This window comes from Copadichromis virginalis, linkage group LG17 (genome assembly GCF_057382275.1).
Source record: "Copadichromis virginalis isolate Kocher_CV1m ecotype Utaka linkage group LG17, C_Virginalis_male_GT1.1, whole genome shotgun sequence".
In the NCBI taxonomy this organism is placed as follows: Eukaryota; Metazoa; Chordata; class Actinopteri; order Cichliformes; family Cichlidae; genus Copadichromis; species Copadichromis virginalis.
Genome location: NC_140634.1, coordinates 38,172,966 through 38,188,898, shown reverse-complemented (window position 1 = coordinate 38,188,898; position 15,933 = coordinate 38,172,966). Strand labels below are relative to the sequence as shown.

The 15,933-nt window shown below is 41.2% G+C and overlaps 1 protein-coding gene across 2 annotated transcripts in view; it reads right to left on the bottom strand.

The window, feature by feature from the left end:
- Positions 1-15,933, bottom strand: part of syn3 (synapsin III) — a 133,841-nt gene that overhangs the window by 97,209 nt on the left and 20,699 nt on the right. For both annotated transcript variants that reach the window (XM_085437581.1, XM_085437580.1), the window contains exon 3: positions 5,610-5,667. In XM_085437581.1, the coding sequence (XP_085293707.1) occupies positions 5,610-5,667 (58 nt within the window). The remainder of the gene's footprint in view (positions 1-5,609; positions 5,668-15,933) is intronic.

Genomic DNA, 15,933 nt, shown 5'->3' with positions numbered 1-15,933 from the left:
TTCATTAATGTTCAGTGGGGGGTTGCAAAGGAAATGGTTTGTAGTGAGTTGTACGTGAGGCCGAACACTAAGGATGTGCAACAGGTTAGAGTGATTAAAGATTGGGATGGAAATGCAGGGAACTGTGCTCTCCCCTTTTCTCTTCATCATCTATAGAGCCGACTTCAAGTACATCAAAGAAACTCGTCTCCTGCAGAAATTCTCTGATGACACAGCCATTACTGGAAGTATGGAGATGGGATAGGAAGAGGCGTACAGAGGACTGACTGATCGGTGTGTGAGGTGAATCACCTGCAGCTAAATGTGGCCAAAACAAAGGAGCTGGTGGAGGACTTTGGCAGGAACAGATCCCGACCCTCCCCCGTCTGCATTGGTGGGACTGATGTTGAAATATTCACAATATAAAATTTGGGGCGATCGTGGCTCAAGAGTTGGCAGTTCGTCTTGTTATCAGAAGGTTGCCGGTTCGAGCCCGGCTCCGACAGTCTCGGTCGTTGTGTCCTTGGGCAAGACACTTCCCGTTGCCTACTGGTGGTGGTCAGAGGGCCCGGTGGCGCCAGTGTCTGGCAGCCTCGCCTCTGTCAGTGCGCCCCAGGGTGGCTGTGGCTACAATGTAGCTGCCATCACCAGTGTGTGAATGGGTGGATGTAGTGTAAAGTGCTTTGGGGTCCATAGGGACTAAGTAAAGCGCTATACAAATACAGGCAGTTTACCATTTACATAAGTATCAACTGGACCACAGGCTGCAGTGGTCTGCTAACACTGACGCTGCCTACAAAAAGGGTCTGAGCTGGACTTACTTTCTACAAAAGCTCAGATACTTCAATGTATGCAGCTGGCTGCTCTAAATGTTTTATCAGTCTGTTGTTGTGAGCACCATCTTCTTTGCTGCGGCATGCAGGGGGCGAGGCATCAAGCAAAGGACGCAAACAAACTGAACAAACTCATCAGAAAGGCTGGGTCTGTTGAGGCAGGGTACACCCTGGAAAGGTCGCCAGTCTGTCGCAGGGCTAACACACAGAGACAGACAACCATTCACATTCACTCCTATGGGCAATTTGGATTAATCAATTAACCTATCCCCACAAGCTGCATGTCTTTAGACGGTGGGAGGAAGCCGGAGTACCCGGAGGGAACCCACGCAAACACGGGGAGAACATGTAAACTCCACACAGAAAGACCCCGGCCTGATGGTGGAATTGAACTCAGGACCTTCTTGCTGTGCGGCAACAGTGCTAACCACGGTGCCACTGTGCTGCCTAACTGCTTCAATGAAAGAAAGAAATCTACAACTCCCAGCCCGATGACTGCCGAGTGCAGTGAAGAAGTTACACAGAAACAGGCTCTCTGCAGTCAGGACTGTTTGTGTGTTTGTAATCCAGAAGGTATGCTGACTTACAGTTACCCTCAACCCCAACAGAATCAAGAAATACTACTGAACAAGCTGCATGTAATGATTTTGTGAGAAAGCAATGGGTTCAAGCTTGTTTTATGAGTCACTTAGGAGCACAAATAAGCCACCAGCAGCACTGCCACAAGCATCTGTTTAGTGGTTAAAAAAAGAAAAATGGGATTAGCCAGTGTACACGGGGCTGTGAGCATCAACTAAACTGAAGTTCGAAGTGAGTCGTGTAAATAAGAGGCAGCACACTTTAATGAGAGATCACATCTGAGAATCAAAGCCAGTCTCTCCTGGTTCTCTTTCGGACAAGTTCGGACTGGCACCCGGCCTCCTTTAGTGCACCATCACACGCTGTGGTGAGTGTGTGCTCTGCGAGTCTAAAGATGGTACCTTATATGGCAGCAAGCAAGTCAGAGAAGAGTTATGAAGGTTTGGCATTGCTTTAGAAAGCTTAACCAGCATGAACATGATGCATGGCAACTAGCAAACTAAATGTCCATCCATGTAAGGCATGCAGTTTGTAATTACATTATAACAGAGAAAAAACAGCTCAGGGAGCACCTAAACGGCCTTCATGTTGAGCTATCTTTCAACTCTGGTGAAAAAAACAAAGAGGCTATTTTCAGTACTGGGCAAAAATCTTGAGCCACCCTTGATTTCTTTATGTTTTGCTTCTGAAAAGCCACACTGTCTTGTAATTTTTCAATGCAGTCTTGAGCAGCCGCTCTTACTTTGAACATTGGCCCCCTTTTTTTACCAGTGCTGTGTCTATACAAAGCAGACAAATTAGCAAAGAGCTCATTTAAATTGTATCTTTAGGCACTTTGTCACTAGCAGCCCGTCACACCATTTATTCCCATTTCTTTAGTTGTAAAAGTGCCAAAGATAACACAGTTTGACAGGCATAAAAAAGTATTTTTGCACCAACAAAGTGATTCCCAAAGAGCTATTAGCTAAATACTTGACATATCTTGGCATGGTGTACATTTTGTTAAAGAAAATTGAGGAAAACTGAACAAGCGGAGGACAAAAAAGGAAGTGGCAGGCCCCAAAAACTAAATCTGAAGCAACTGAATATAATCTAAATGTCATGTTCTTCAAAAATGACAAAAAAAAAATACAACAAAGACTTAAGAGATGCATCTGGCCCTTCAGTCGATCACAGAGGAGGCTCTGTCATGGTGTGGAACTGCATTTCAGCTCCCAAACTGTCACACTGGATGGAAATATGAAAGCAGAAAAGTGCAGTTAGATTTTTCTTATCTGCCAAGTAATATCATCTGGAAAGTGTTTGACTGGCAACAGCAATTATCCCAAACACACTCCCAGTGCAGTGTGTAAAAACATTCCTGGATAGAAAAGCACACAGTGGAAACCTATCAGACATTGATTGGCCTCCCCAAAGCCCAAAGTCACTCAAGAAAGGACATTTATATAAGAAGCCAACAACAGTGGAATTCAAGAGAGCAGAAGCCAGTGCAGTGGGACTCTCTGCTTTTATTGTTGTTCCCTAAAATGGTTCATCGCAGCATGTCGCAAAGTTTTCACACAGAGATCGTGTTTCCATCATTCTGAGGCTCCAAACAGCCGATGAAGAATCTGGCTGCTGAAGGCAATTAGCAACCGACTTGTATTTGTCAGTGCAGGGGGCTTCTGGGAAAGAGGGTCGAACAAAATCCAAGTAGGTCAGTTCAAGCTATAGCTGAGCTATGTGGGGGGTGGAGGGGTGCTCATACGTCGCTTCACCCTCACTATTCTCTTAAGGGAGCTTATTATTAAATCAGCTGCATTTTTATTGGAGTTCAATAATTATGAGGCCGCAAGATTAAAAAAAAAGAAAAATCGATTTTCAAAAGAAAGTGTTGATTCATTCCAGCTCCCACGCCGTCCTGGAAGGAGGATGTGACCACAACAGTTGAGAGTAAAGCAAACAGGCTATAAAATCAGCGTTCCAGCTTTCTGCGGTTTCTTTCCCTTCTCACATAAAAACACACCACTCCATTTCAAAGACAGCTTCAGTCTCAACAATGGCTTGCACATGTCAAACTGAACAGCTTTTTTAAGGTAAATTAGATGGTATCTACACACTGTAAATACCGTATGTCTAGACATATAAGCGGTAATTTCATAACTGTGCTGAATTAACGTACGCTTTCTTCCTTACAGGAATAATTGAATATGGTGACACATGAGTGGAAGCGTTAGGAGGTTTTTTCCCCTAAACAACTAAAGCATTCACTTAAATGTTATACGCTGTTAATTAAAAAAAAAAAAAAACTCTTATCATTTAGATTTCAAGACTGAGAAGAAATTTTAAGTGTCCATTAAGACAAAGAACAACTTCATTAACTTAAATTAGCCGTTAAGCTAGCGGTGTAGTTTTAGCTTGAAGAAAACATGAAAAGTAAGACCTCAAACCCTCATGTTCGAAAGAAAAATACAATAAAGGTTTCATTTTATAATACTGGACTTATTTTTCTACGAAGGTTTGAACTTTGCGAGTGTTTAAACAAGAGAGAAACGTGTGAAAATGTTCATGTCTGTCTGAGAAAAGTGCATAAAGTGTGTAATGTTTTTTTTATAGCCTTAAAATATCTATAATAACTGTAAAATAATTAAGCTGACTACTTCGCGGATTTCGTCTGTTGCAGGTGTGGTGAACACAAATGTGCTACCACATTTTGGGAAATTTTATTATTTTTAAGAAAAACATATGTCAGCAATTAAGACAATTATTATTTTACATTCATTACGTGTAGTCCATAACAATTGAGGAGAGTAAAAGTGAGAAATAATAAACGGAACTGTTGACACTGTAGTCGTTCGCCCGCGGTTGCCTAGAGCGGACCAACTTCCTGTCCTCTCAGATGCAATTCGGGAAAAGACACGAGTGCTCCTGTGATTCTTTCTCTGAGACTCTACCTTTATTTTTACAGGTCAGTATCGTCTTAAAAATACAGTGTATGAGGGTTTTGTGCCTTGTTCTACTTCGGTGTTTACTGAGAGTTATGTTGACACCGCCGATGTAACCTTAAGCGGGGTTTAGTTGAAAATTACTGAAGCGCGGCACCGCAGCGGTGGTAAAGCCGAGCCGCGCAGCCCCAAGTTATCGCGAGAGTTACCGCGAGTTATCGCGAGAGTTACCGCGAGAGTTCGCCAGCCCGCGGGATGTATTTAAACTTGGTAAACTCCATTTAACAAGCAAATATGTGTGTGTGGTGCTCCAATTTAACTGTAAAGGCCCTGACATCAGATTATTTGAGATTAAAATATCTTATATATACTTTATGGTTCAAGTGATGTGGAAATGTTAAGAATAAGCTAAGAATGAATGTACATTTATGTTGTTACATTGCAAAGTAATACATCCAGGTGTGTTTTGTCTAATCTAGTAAGATTTATGCACTTATATCAGATTTGTGGATAAGCTATTTTGAGTTTGCCCTATATGTGAGAAAGAGCACTAAGACGTTTAAGGCATTATATGCTATCTGCACTGCTGATGTAAATGAGTGAAGGAATAGTGTGGTTAACAGTGTAAACTGGAGAAATGTAATGACCATAGATGCATATATTTGCCAAATGCCTTTTATTTACCTTTTACAGTTATTGAGCATATCTGACAAGTGAAAGCACTGGATGTAAATTATATTTGTTGATCTGAAATAAGAGATGCAATTCGGGAAAAGACACGAGTGCTCCTGTGATTCTTTCTCTGAGACTCTACCTTTATTTTTACAGATTTGTATTCTTTTTGTTATTGTGGTCTTCACATCTGGGACCCGTAACACAGGTTATTTTTGGAACGTAACTCCTGCGATAAACAAGGGACCACTGCACACATGTCACAAAGTGCCAAACTGATGATTTACAAAAACTTTAAATGGAAGACGACATGTAGCTCGTCAGGACTGCCATAGTCTGTCAACATTTATTACATTCTTATTAAATGGACAATAACCTTGGTGTGCATTATTCATTATTATACAGTTTTGGTTTTGAACAGATAAAAAACCAAACATTTTGTAAATCATTTCATATCATTTATTACAAATATTTTAGTGACATGTTGCTGCGCAATCAGTACGAAGCTGTTAAGAGGCAAAATATTTATGTTTAAAGGATCAATGAGTACATAACACAATAGCTATCAATGATGACTTTAAAATAATGAATAGGCAGAATAGCGTTATTAAATACACTGTACCTGCTCGACACGGATCTCGTACTCCCCGTTCAGCTTTTTCCCTCGGAAATACTTGGCCCTAGATGAAATAAAAGAGAGAATTTGTAAAAGAAATGATAATAGATTTGCTTTTGATCCATATCAGATGATTTCTTTTGTTTGCATTATGCACATTTGGCATTTCTACAGTGGAATTCTGATTTCAGCCGATACTCAGAGGGTATAAATCACTATTCCAACACAAAATGATTTGTTACTATAGGTCATATGCACTGATTCCTCTCCTGCAGAATAATGTACGTGCTCTAAACACTCCTAACAGTGAAAACAACCTTAAAATATCTTTGTTTATTTGATAGAAAGAGGGCTGAAATTTCAACAGACCTTCCAAAATACCTTGCAAGTAGGCAAAATAATGACTCACATTTTCCATGATTACAGAATCTGACCTTGCGGGGCTTCAAGTAAACACAATCCCTTGGCTAAGGGTGAAAAAAAGTGCTTTTAATAAAGGCAGCACAATGAATGAGTAGCTGCGTGTTGCTTTTTCTCATGTGTTTGTGGCAGCAGTTTGTAGAGCAGGTGAAACTGCACTGCGGTTGCTACATATTGAGCACTTACTCACTAAACTAAGTTTAGAAGTCACGTGACAGTCACACGGGAAAAAAACAGGAATCATCTTGTCCTGATGTGCAGCAGTTTCCTTCAGGTCTGACACAATTAAGTTCCAGTTACCAGAAGAGTTATCTTACATCCCATCAGACTTTGTCCTGTCAGACTTGCAGAATTTAGATTTACCAAGAGGCACGTGGCTTCTGTGAGCTATTTCAAGATGTTTGTGTACAGAAAAGTGAAACGTGAACTTTTTCTCTTTGGTTAATTTGAATGTACAATGCACGGCTAAACCGGTAAAAAAAAAAAAACAGTTTTAAAAAAGCCTAAAAAAGGACACAGAGCAGCTACAATTAGGCCCATATACATTTGGACAGAGACAACTTTTTTCTCATTTTGGTTCTGTACATGACCACAAAGAATTTTAAATGAAACAACTAAGATGCCGTTGACTTCCAGCTTTAATCCAGTGGGTTAAACAAAAGATAAACATGTGAGGAACTAAAACATTTTTCAACACAATCCCTTTATTTCAGGGCCCGAAAGTAATAACTGAAAATGAAATGTTCGTTTCTAATACTTGGTTGAAAACTCTTTGCCCGCAATGACAGCCTGAAGTCTTGAACTCATGGACATCACCAGACGCTGGCTTTCCTTCTTTTTAATGCTCGAGCAGGCTTTGACTGCAGCGGCGTTCAGTTGCTGTTTGTTTGCCTTTCTGTCTGAAGTTTAGACTTCAACAAGTGAAATGCATGCTGGGTCGAGATCAGGTGACTTTCTTGGAATATTCCACTGCTTTGCTTTAATAAACTCCTGGGTTGCTTTGGCTGTATGTCTAGGATCACTGTCCTTCTGTATTATGAGACACTCCTCAATCAATTTGCTGCATTTAGCTGGATTTGAGCAGACAGTCTGTCTCCGAACGCTTCAGAGTTCATTCGGCTGCTTCTGTCTTGTGTCACATCATCAGTAAACACTCGTGTCCCAGTGCCACTGGCAGCCATGCACGCCCAAACCATCACACTACCTCTGGTATGTTTTACAAATGATGTGGTATCCTTTGGATCATGAGCTGCCTTCTCCAAACTTTTACTTGCCATCATTCTGACAGAGGTCTTGCTTTCATCTGTCCAAAGAATGCTTTTGCAGAACTGTGCTGGCTTTTTTCTGTTCTTGAGGCTTATGAGTGCCTTCCAGTGAACTCTCTGTATTTACTTTCATGCAGTCTTCTCTTTATTGTAGATTTGGATATCAATACGCAGACTCCTGGAGAGTGTTGTTCACTTGGTTGGCTGTTCTGAGGGGGTTTATCTGCTTTGATCATCCGCTGCTGTTTTCTTCTGTGGACATCCAGGTCTTTTTGCACCGAGTTCACCAGCGCTTCCCTTGAGTCTCAGGATTTACCAAAGTGTAGATTTTGCCAATCCAGCTATTCTAGCCATTTCTTGGATGTTTTTTTTTTCTCTTTTTGCAGGTTAAGGACGACTTATTTCACCTGCGTGGAGAGCTCCTTTAGCTGCATGTTTTTCACAACAAAAATCTTCACACCTCAAATCAACTCCAGACCTTTTATCTGTTTAATTGATAATGGCATATAATAACAAAGGAACACCTACCCATGAAATAGCCTTTGAGTCAGTTGATCCAATTACATTTGGTCCCTTTAAAAAGAGGGTGGCACATGTTCAGGATCTGAAACTCCCAAACTTTTGATCCAATTTGAATCTGGAGACCCGCAAATGAAAGCTAAGCGTCTACACATTATGTCCATGTCAATTATAAAACTGTAATTGGAATATGTTTCCATCCATCCGGCTGTTTCAGTCTATTCATTTGGTGGACTGACCCAACACCTGCCACAGTGTCAACAACATCATGCTCTAGTTTTATTGTATACTGAGACTTTCATAGTATCAACTTATCTATGACTACATTAATGTGAATAAAAATACGTCCAGTTTGTCTTGCATACATAATTGCCCAGTGCATGTTGGGTAATGATATATGGCGAATATAACTGAAGAGGGGGTTTCTCGCAATCATTTGCAACAACCTTACAGTTATTAAAGTATTTAACGATACACAACTCAAAATAAGAGCACCATTATCTGATATAAGTCAGCTCTCCTTTCTTAAGCGTAGATCTTTGGTTATTGTTTTTGTTTTATAGCTGCAGGTGACGCTGCTGAACTCTCAGACGTGGGACAGTGAACAATCTGTCAAAGGCTCCGGGCTGGACCCTTGAGGAGCTGAGGATCTGGGCTACATGCTACAGGCCTTCTGTTACTGGGACGGGCTTTCAGTTCAGTTCAGTTCAGTTCAGTTCATTTTTATTTCAAACATTTCAAACATGTGCCTTCACAATCATTACAAAATATCATTCCATTATTTGTTTGAAAAGGAGTAGGCTGAAGTATTTACTTATTTGTCCCTACCCCCTCAAGTTTTACCTCTCATTCATTAAATTTTTTTTTTGTCTTAAATTAAACAAACAACATATGAAACATATAAACATATGAAGTAAAACAAAACATAACATACATAAATCAAAAACAAGAAATTAGCAAGCCCCACCACAGTATAGTTTCTTTCATATGAAAAATACAGAATGTGTATATTTGCAGATACACAAGTTATGGAAAAACAACAAACCAAAACAAAACAAAAAAACAAAAAAACAACCAAAAAAGAACCGCAACACCATTACCAGCAACATTACCATCCTGGGTTAACCCCGTTTTCTTCATTCTTATACTTATTTAAAATGAGGTTTTTATATTTTACTTTAAACTGTTTTATGTTTTGACTGTCTTTTATTTCTTCTGTTAGACTGTTCCATAATTTAACTCCTGCAATTGAGATTGACATAGTTCTTAAAGTTGTTCTAGCACTTTGTATTTTTAAATTCCATTTCCCTCTTAAGTTATACCCACCTTCTCTTTCTATGAACAATTTACAGATTTCTTTGGGAAGCAATTTATTTCTGACTTTATACATTATTTGCGCTGTTTTAAGCTTCACCAAGTCTTGGAATTTAATAGCTTGCATTTTGACAAAGAGTGCATTTGTATGGTCCCTGTACCCTACATTATTTATTAATCTAATGGCCCTTTTCTGTATTATAGTTATTGTTTGTGTGTTACTTTTGTATGTGTTTCCCCAGACCTCTACACAGTAGCTCATATATGGCAGTAGTAAAGCACAGTATAAAATGTGCAGTGCTTTCTGATCCAACATATGCTTTGCAACCTCCTCAGACTGAAACACATTTCCCTTTTTGCAACATTTTTTTTCTCTTCCACCAAACAGAAAGCCTCTTTCCTCTTCTGCCTGTCCGCCTTCTTTTGTTTTTCATCTGCCCACATGTGTCCTTTTAGCTCCATTCATTAATGTTCATTACAGTCACTGAGGAGGATCTTTTTTCCTAACATCTCCCAGCTGTTGGGCTTGATAGTTTTGGGTCCCAAGCCGTCTCATTCTCTGTAATTGTGGAAGCTGGGATTCTTCATGACTGACCTACATACTAGACAGGCAATGCCCCCTGGCAGTCAGGACCACCGCTGCCTCAGAGCGGGAGGCATGCTGAATGGCCCAAACAAAAACAAAAAAAGCCCGGTATATGTTTAAGGTATTGCAAAACATTTAATAATAATAATAATAATAATAATATTAATGGATTGCATTTATATAGCGCTTTTCAGGGCCCTCAAAGCGCTGTACAATTCCAATATTCATTCACTGGTTTAATTTACATCAATTTCATTTACAGACCACTGGGCTCTGTGGTTTGAATGAGTGTTTTAGATGTGATCACATGTAGAAGCGCTGCACAGAGGCCTGGGCTTTCCATCCCTCGGTCGTGCATACGCCCACTACATAAACACCACGAGGCTTAACGACTTCTTTTATTTTTGTAACCATGAGAATAAGTTACTTCTTTTTGTGTACCACTCATAGAAGGCGTATGAGTCATGCATGTGTTATCGCTGCTTTTATTAGGAGGAACTCCATCAGAGCTGATGATGTGCTAATACCGCTCTGTTTTTAAAGGAGATTTTCTATAGTGGCCTCATATTTTTACAAGCAGATAAAAATTTAAAATGTGCTGGTTTAGCTCGTTTAAAAAAAAAAAAAAAAAAAGAAGGTTGTAGCTGGTGTTGTTTTCACCATTCGATTGTGCACATGTGTGCGGCGAGGGCAAACATGGGCCACTGGAGACATCCGCTGTAGGAGGGACTCCCACGAAGGCGCAATAGGGATGCATAACAAGACCATCACAATATCTTAAGCTTTAAACCTGCAAATAGTGATTTCTTTAGCCACTTGGAGACAGCAGAATATAGATGTCAGTAGCGTCACATCTGCTGTAACACTATGTCCAAGGCAGCTATGTGAACTTTTTTAGAAGTAAAAATAAAAATGGAACTATAAAAAGTTATCTGGATTAGAAAAAGCCTGCCAAGATCAGATTGTGCCTCTCTGCACACAGAAAGAACATCCGCTGTGATCAGCACTATCAAGTATCAAACAGGTGAATGATCAGAGAGCAAAGGCCACACCCATCTTAGTGGGCACAGATGATCAGCCATGTGTGCTTCAACAAAAATGTCAGTCTAGGAACAATGGCTTTAAATTAAAGTAGCATTCTTCATTCAGACATAGGTTACATATATGTTTGTGTTCTTCACAGTTCATTCAGACGTTGAGGGAATGAGTTTTCTTTGTGGCTATTTTTTGAAAGTTACTTTGATGATTTGAAAGGCCACCTTGTGGGAAATGCACCCATACAAACTTATTAAACTGCAGCTGAAAGACTGTGACCTCTCTGAAGTGAAGTACATGGTTTCATTTGATGATAGCGCTTCATACAACTGTTTTGCTGTGTCTGGGAAATTTATTCTAAGTAATTCTTGGAGGAAATGAGTTTCCTTCGAAGGATGGCTGGGCTCTCTTGGAGGTAGGGTGACGAGCTCAGTTATTCCAGAATGACTCGGAGCCGCTGGTCTTCCACCACGAGCCAGTTCAGGTGGTTCGGGCATCTGACTAGTACGCCTCCTGGAAGCTTCCTAGGTGAGGTATTTTGGACATATCCTACTGGGAGGAGGCCCCGGACTCCCCGGAGAGAATATATCTCTCAGCTGGCCTGGAATTGACTCTGTGTCCCCCGGGATAAGCTAGAAGAGGTGGAACTGGTGAGGGAAGTCTGGGCTTCTCAATGTGCTGGCCCCTGGACTCAAAGGGGGCGGGTGGATGGATGGGTGGGTGGATAAATGGATGCATGGATGGTATTATTTTACGTTACAGCTACACATACAGCTCTGTTGTATGTTGAGATCATGGATGGATCCTGTTTTTGTTTTATGCAGCAGGTTTGTAATAAACTCAGAAAAAAACACTACAAATAACTGAAGCACCAAACTCACATAATCTCCTGTTAATGTGTCATCAACAGCTGGATTGTGGCAATTACTGGTGAGTCGCAACTCCACTTCACCACTCATTTTTAATCTGTAATAGAAGTGTAACTGTAGCTCCACTGGGCTGCAGGTTGTGGCAGCAACAGTCTAAGACCCTCCCTGGACACCTTCTCCAGCTTTTCCAAGGCATTCATAAAAAATAAATGATGGCAACGCAAAGTGGGCGGGATCTGCAACAAACTTTATAGGCAAGCAACTGAGGATACCAATGAGAGTGAAAAATACTGTTGATTGGCATATGACCTGCATTTAATCATTTATTATCATTACTCTCTGGCTCTTTTGTCCTCCCTCGCTCCCCTCTAGGTTTCTTCCTGTTAAAATGGAGTTTTTTTGTCCCACTGTTGCCAAAGTGCTTGCTCATAGAGGATCAACTGAATTTTGGAATTTTCTCTATATTACTGTAAGCCTTTACAATATTGTATTGTAGGCTCTCTAGGGCTGCTCAATTAATTGAATTTTAATCTCGATTACGATCTGGGCTTTCAACAATCATTAAAAATGACTGAGCCGATTATTAGCCCCTCCCTCGTGCTTTACTCTCACGCTGCTCCGTGTGGCAAATCAAGCGCACCTCTCTGCATTTCGAACACGCGTCACAACAATTAAGAGGACCCGAGGGAAGCTCGGAAAGCTAAGCAGAAGTTATTTGGAGAGGAGAGTGACTGCTGTTGGTTGAAAAGAGAGGTAAAAAAAACTTCAGTGGTGTGGAAACATTATGGGTTCGCGGAGTCAGACGTGGATCAAGTAGACACAGTGTGTAAACTTTGCTACAGTGTAGCTGCACCACAGAGCAACACTGCAAAGTTCACTAAACATAGATGTTTACATTTTTCATTTATTTTTTATATTGCAAACATTTGCACTGTTATCAGTATTTGCACACTATTTTATATTATTTTTTGACAATCTTTAAAGTCATTATTCAACACATTGTTATTGTTAAATAAATATCGTCAAATAATCGAGATCGCAATTTCAGTGAAAATAATCGTGATTATCATTTTTGCCATAATCGAGCAGCCCTAAGGCTCTCTATCTTACAATATAAAGCACCTTGAGGTGACTGTTGTGATTGGGCGGTATATAAATAACTTGAATTGACCTGCTAGTAAATACAGTAGAAGGTCGCCTAGGCAACCAGAGCCTGGAATGTCTGCAAGCAACCAGCTGGCAGCTGCAAAACGATCGCTGCCAGTATGTACGCAGCTTAAACCAGCACAGAGATGTAACCCTGCAAGTATTGTCATGGGTCTGCCCCGGGGCTTCCTCATGCCCAAAACACTTCACTTAGTAGACGTCCAGGAGGCTGAGGAAGCATCTCACCTGACTACTTTTGATGTGGATGGGGCAGCAATCCCTCCCATATAATCGCCCCCATCACCCTCTCTCTAAGGGTGAAGCCAGACATCCTTTGGAGGAAGGTCATTTCTGTCACTTGTACCTGCCGTCTCATTCTTTTGGTCACTACCCAGAGCTGGTGGCGATAGCTGAGGGTGGGACATAGACTGACTGAATCGAGTGGAGTGGCCGTCGTGGCCTCCAGTAAGTTGAAACACAGAAAGTGTGCCATCTGCATTTACTGTGAGGTTTATGTACCAGAGCTGATGCTGAAAGTAGAAACGTTCTGATGGTCACATTTTGCCGTGTATGCAGAAAAAAATGTAAATGTATTTGTCTTTTTTATAAAGGAGTGACTGCGAGGCTTTGCCTCTGATTACTAATCTCAGAGACTGAAAGCAGGTGAGCGACTTCACGCTTCTTTTCTCATGTTGTTAATTTTTAGAGAATTCTCCAAAATAAACGTGCCTGTTTTGTAAGGTGCGCACTTTAAAGGGTTTTTCCCCAGAAATCTGTATCTAAACGTGATCAAATAAAATGAATCAAACTGTCTGGGACGTTTTTATCTGGACCTTTTAGCACTAAACGTTCCAAAAGTAAATTACTGTCTTTACCCTTTGAGTGCTTTATAAACCCAGTGGCCTTCTAATGAATTCATTTTGCACTTTCTGAACTCTTTGTGAGACAAAGCATAGATTAACAAATGCAGCGAGAGGATGTTTAGCTTTTTTTGTGCCAGTGTGTGGCCTCTGTGCTTCTTCTGCAGACAAAACAGAAAATTTTAATCTTCTTCATGTGGTTCGAGATGACCAGGGGATGTCAATAGTACTGGGCTACTCTAGAAGTAAGCAGTATGCCAGCATGGGGCTGAATTGAGCAATCAGATGCTCATATCATTCAGAACACAAAGCAAACAGACTGACAGCTACTTGGCCCGCCGTCTTACGAGTCACCCTGAAAGAGAGGCAGCGGGAGAGGCAGAAAAGGAAGGATTGTTGGTGGTTGCGGTGATGCTCTCAGTGCTGTGTACTGCTATTGTGCATGAGTCATTGCTGGAGGCCAAGTCTGTCAGGACAGAGCAGGGTTTCCCCAGAGACCCCAGCCTCTCTGCTGGAATGCCCAGGAGGAAATTCAGCCCCGGGGGGGAAAGGATAGATCAACGGACACCCGATATGTTCACAGCGCTCTCGAGTCAGGGCTGCTCAGAAAGACTGGACAAGCTATTGAGCAACCTGTCTGAAATCACAGCACAAGTTCTGGTGTTCCTACTACACTCAGAGATAGCTTCACTATGTTCCTGCACAACCCAATGAAAACTACAGTTTCATTTCATTTATGGACCACATGACTGTATACAAACGGGCTGGATGAATGACATGAATGAATTTTTTTGTTTGTTTGTTTGTTTTCCAACAAGAACAATCAGGTTCGGGCAGCAGAGTAAAGCAGCTGTTGTGGAAATCACATATTCCTTTGCCTGCCCCAGTCACTTTGTTTAGTTCGGTTCAAAGATTGATGGCCGATGATCAGGGCAATCGGTTCCCCTTTTCCCAACTGTACATAAACACATCGCTGTCCAGCAGTAATTCAGTAAGAAAAGCTGCAAGTGAATTCATCGTTTTTCATGCAGCCTGACAATCTGCGCTGGTTGTGTTTAGTTGGGTTTCTAGCCAAAGCTATTTTCACTCAAGTACAAAATTATTTGGATTTTCACCAGTAAACATGTAATCTTTCAATTTTTCCAGCCAATACCAACCTGTAGCTAAGGCCAGGAGCTTTGGGTTATGATAGACGGTATGAGATATCAGATCCAAAAGGCCACAAAGCCTTTTTCTCCCTGGGACAGGAGTGTCCAACTCCAGGCCCCGAGGGCCGGTGTCCTGCAGGTATTAGATGTGTCCTTGATCCAACACAGCTGGTTTAAATGGCTAAATGACCTCCTCAACATGTCTTGAAGTTCTCCAGAGGCCAGGTAATGAACTAATCATTTGATTCAGGTGTGTTGACCCAGGGTGAGATCTAAAACCTGCAGGACACTGGCCCTCGAGGCCTGGAGTTGGACACCCCTGTCCTAGGGCGTCTGGACCAAACCAACTGAATTGGTTATAACGTCTCACTGAGAAACCTCTGGGGTGTTTTCTAGGCACAACAAGCTGAAGGGAAACTTTAAAGTAGGCCCAGTCTACTGGAGATATTACACATCTTAACTGTCCTGGGATCATTTTGCAATCCCCCATCAGAAATTGGAAAATGGAGTAAGCAAAGGAAAGTGGATGGATGGCCATATACCTGCTGAATGTCTGTCAAAGAGCTAAAGTTGTGTTTTTTTAGCAATCGCACTTCTTCCATGCAAAAAACATTACGTTAGCGTCTAAACTTGTGACCATATATAGAATAAGCTCAATTTTTACTATGTAAATACATGAAAACCACATTGCATCTATTTAGAACGCGATGTTGAAAGACCATTGGACTCCTGGGGCTTAAAAAAAATCAAGAGTACATCATGAGTCAATAAAGGGTCATAAAGCCAATCATAAACCTCGCCAACACAATTGGAACTCTTATCTTCACTTTGTCATTTGAGCAACCTAAAGATTTCAACAGCAAAGCAGCACACAATACATCACTTTCCCAACGGTTATAAATGAAATCCAGCGACAAGGTTTAGTTGAAGACATGTTGCAAAAAGAGCAGCCAAATTTTTTCCCCCTCAATCTGCATCTGAGAGTCGAGCGTTAACTGTTCGACTGCTGGCTGAAGTGGCTCAAGTCTCAAGTCGACAGCCACCTCCTGAGCTGATCTTGTGGACATTCACAGTCACCACTTCAGTGCTGGTTCAGTTTTATTGTTAGCAGCAGCACCATGACTGACACTCTTAAAGCTGCCATTGGTCAATGATAACATGCAAACAT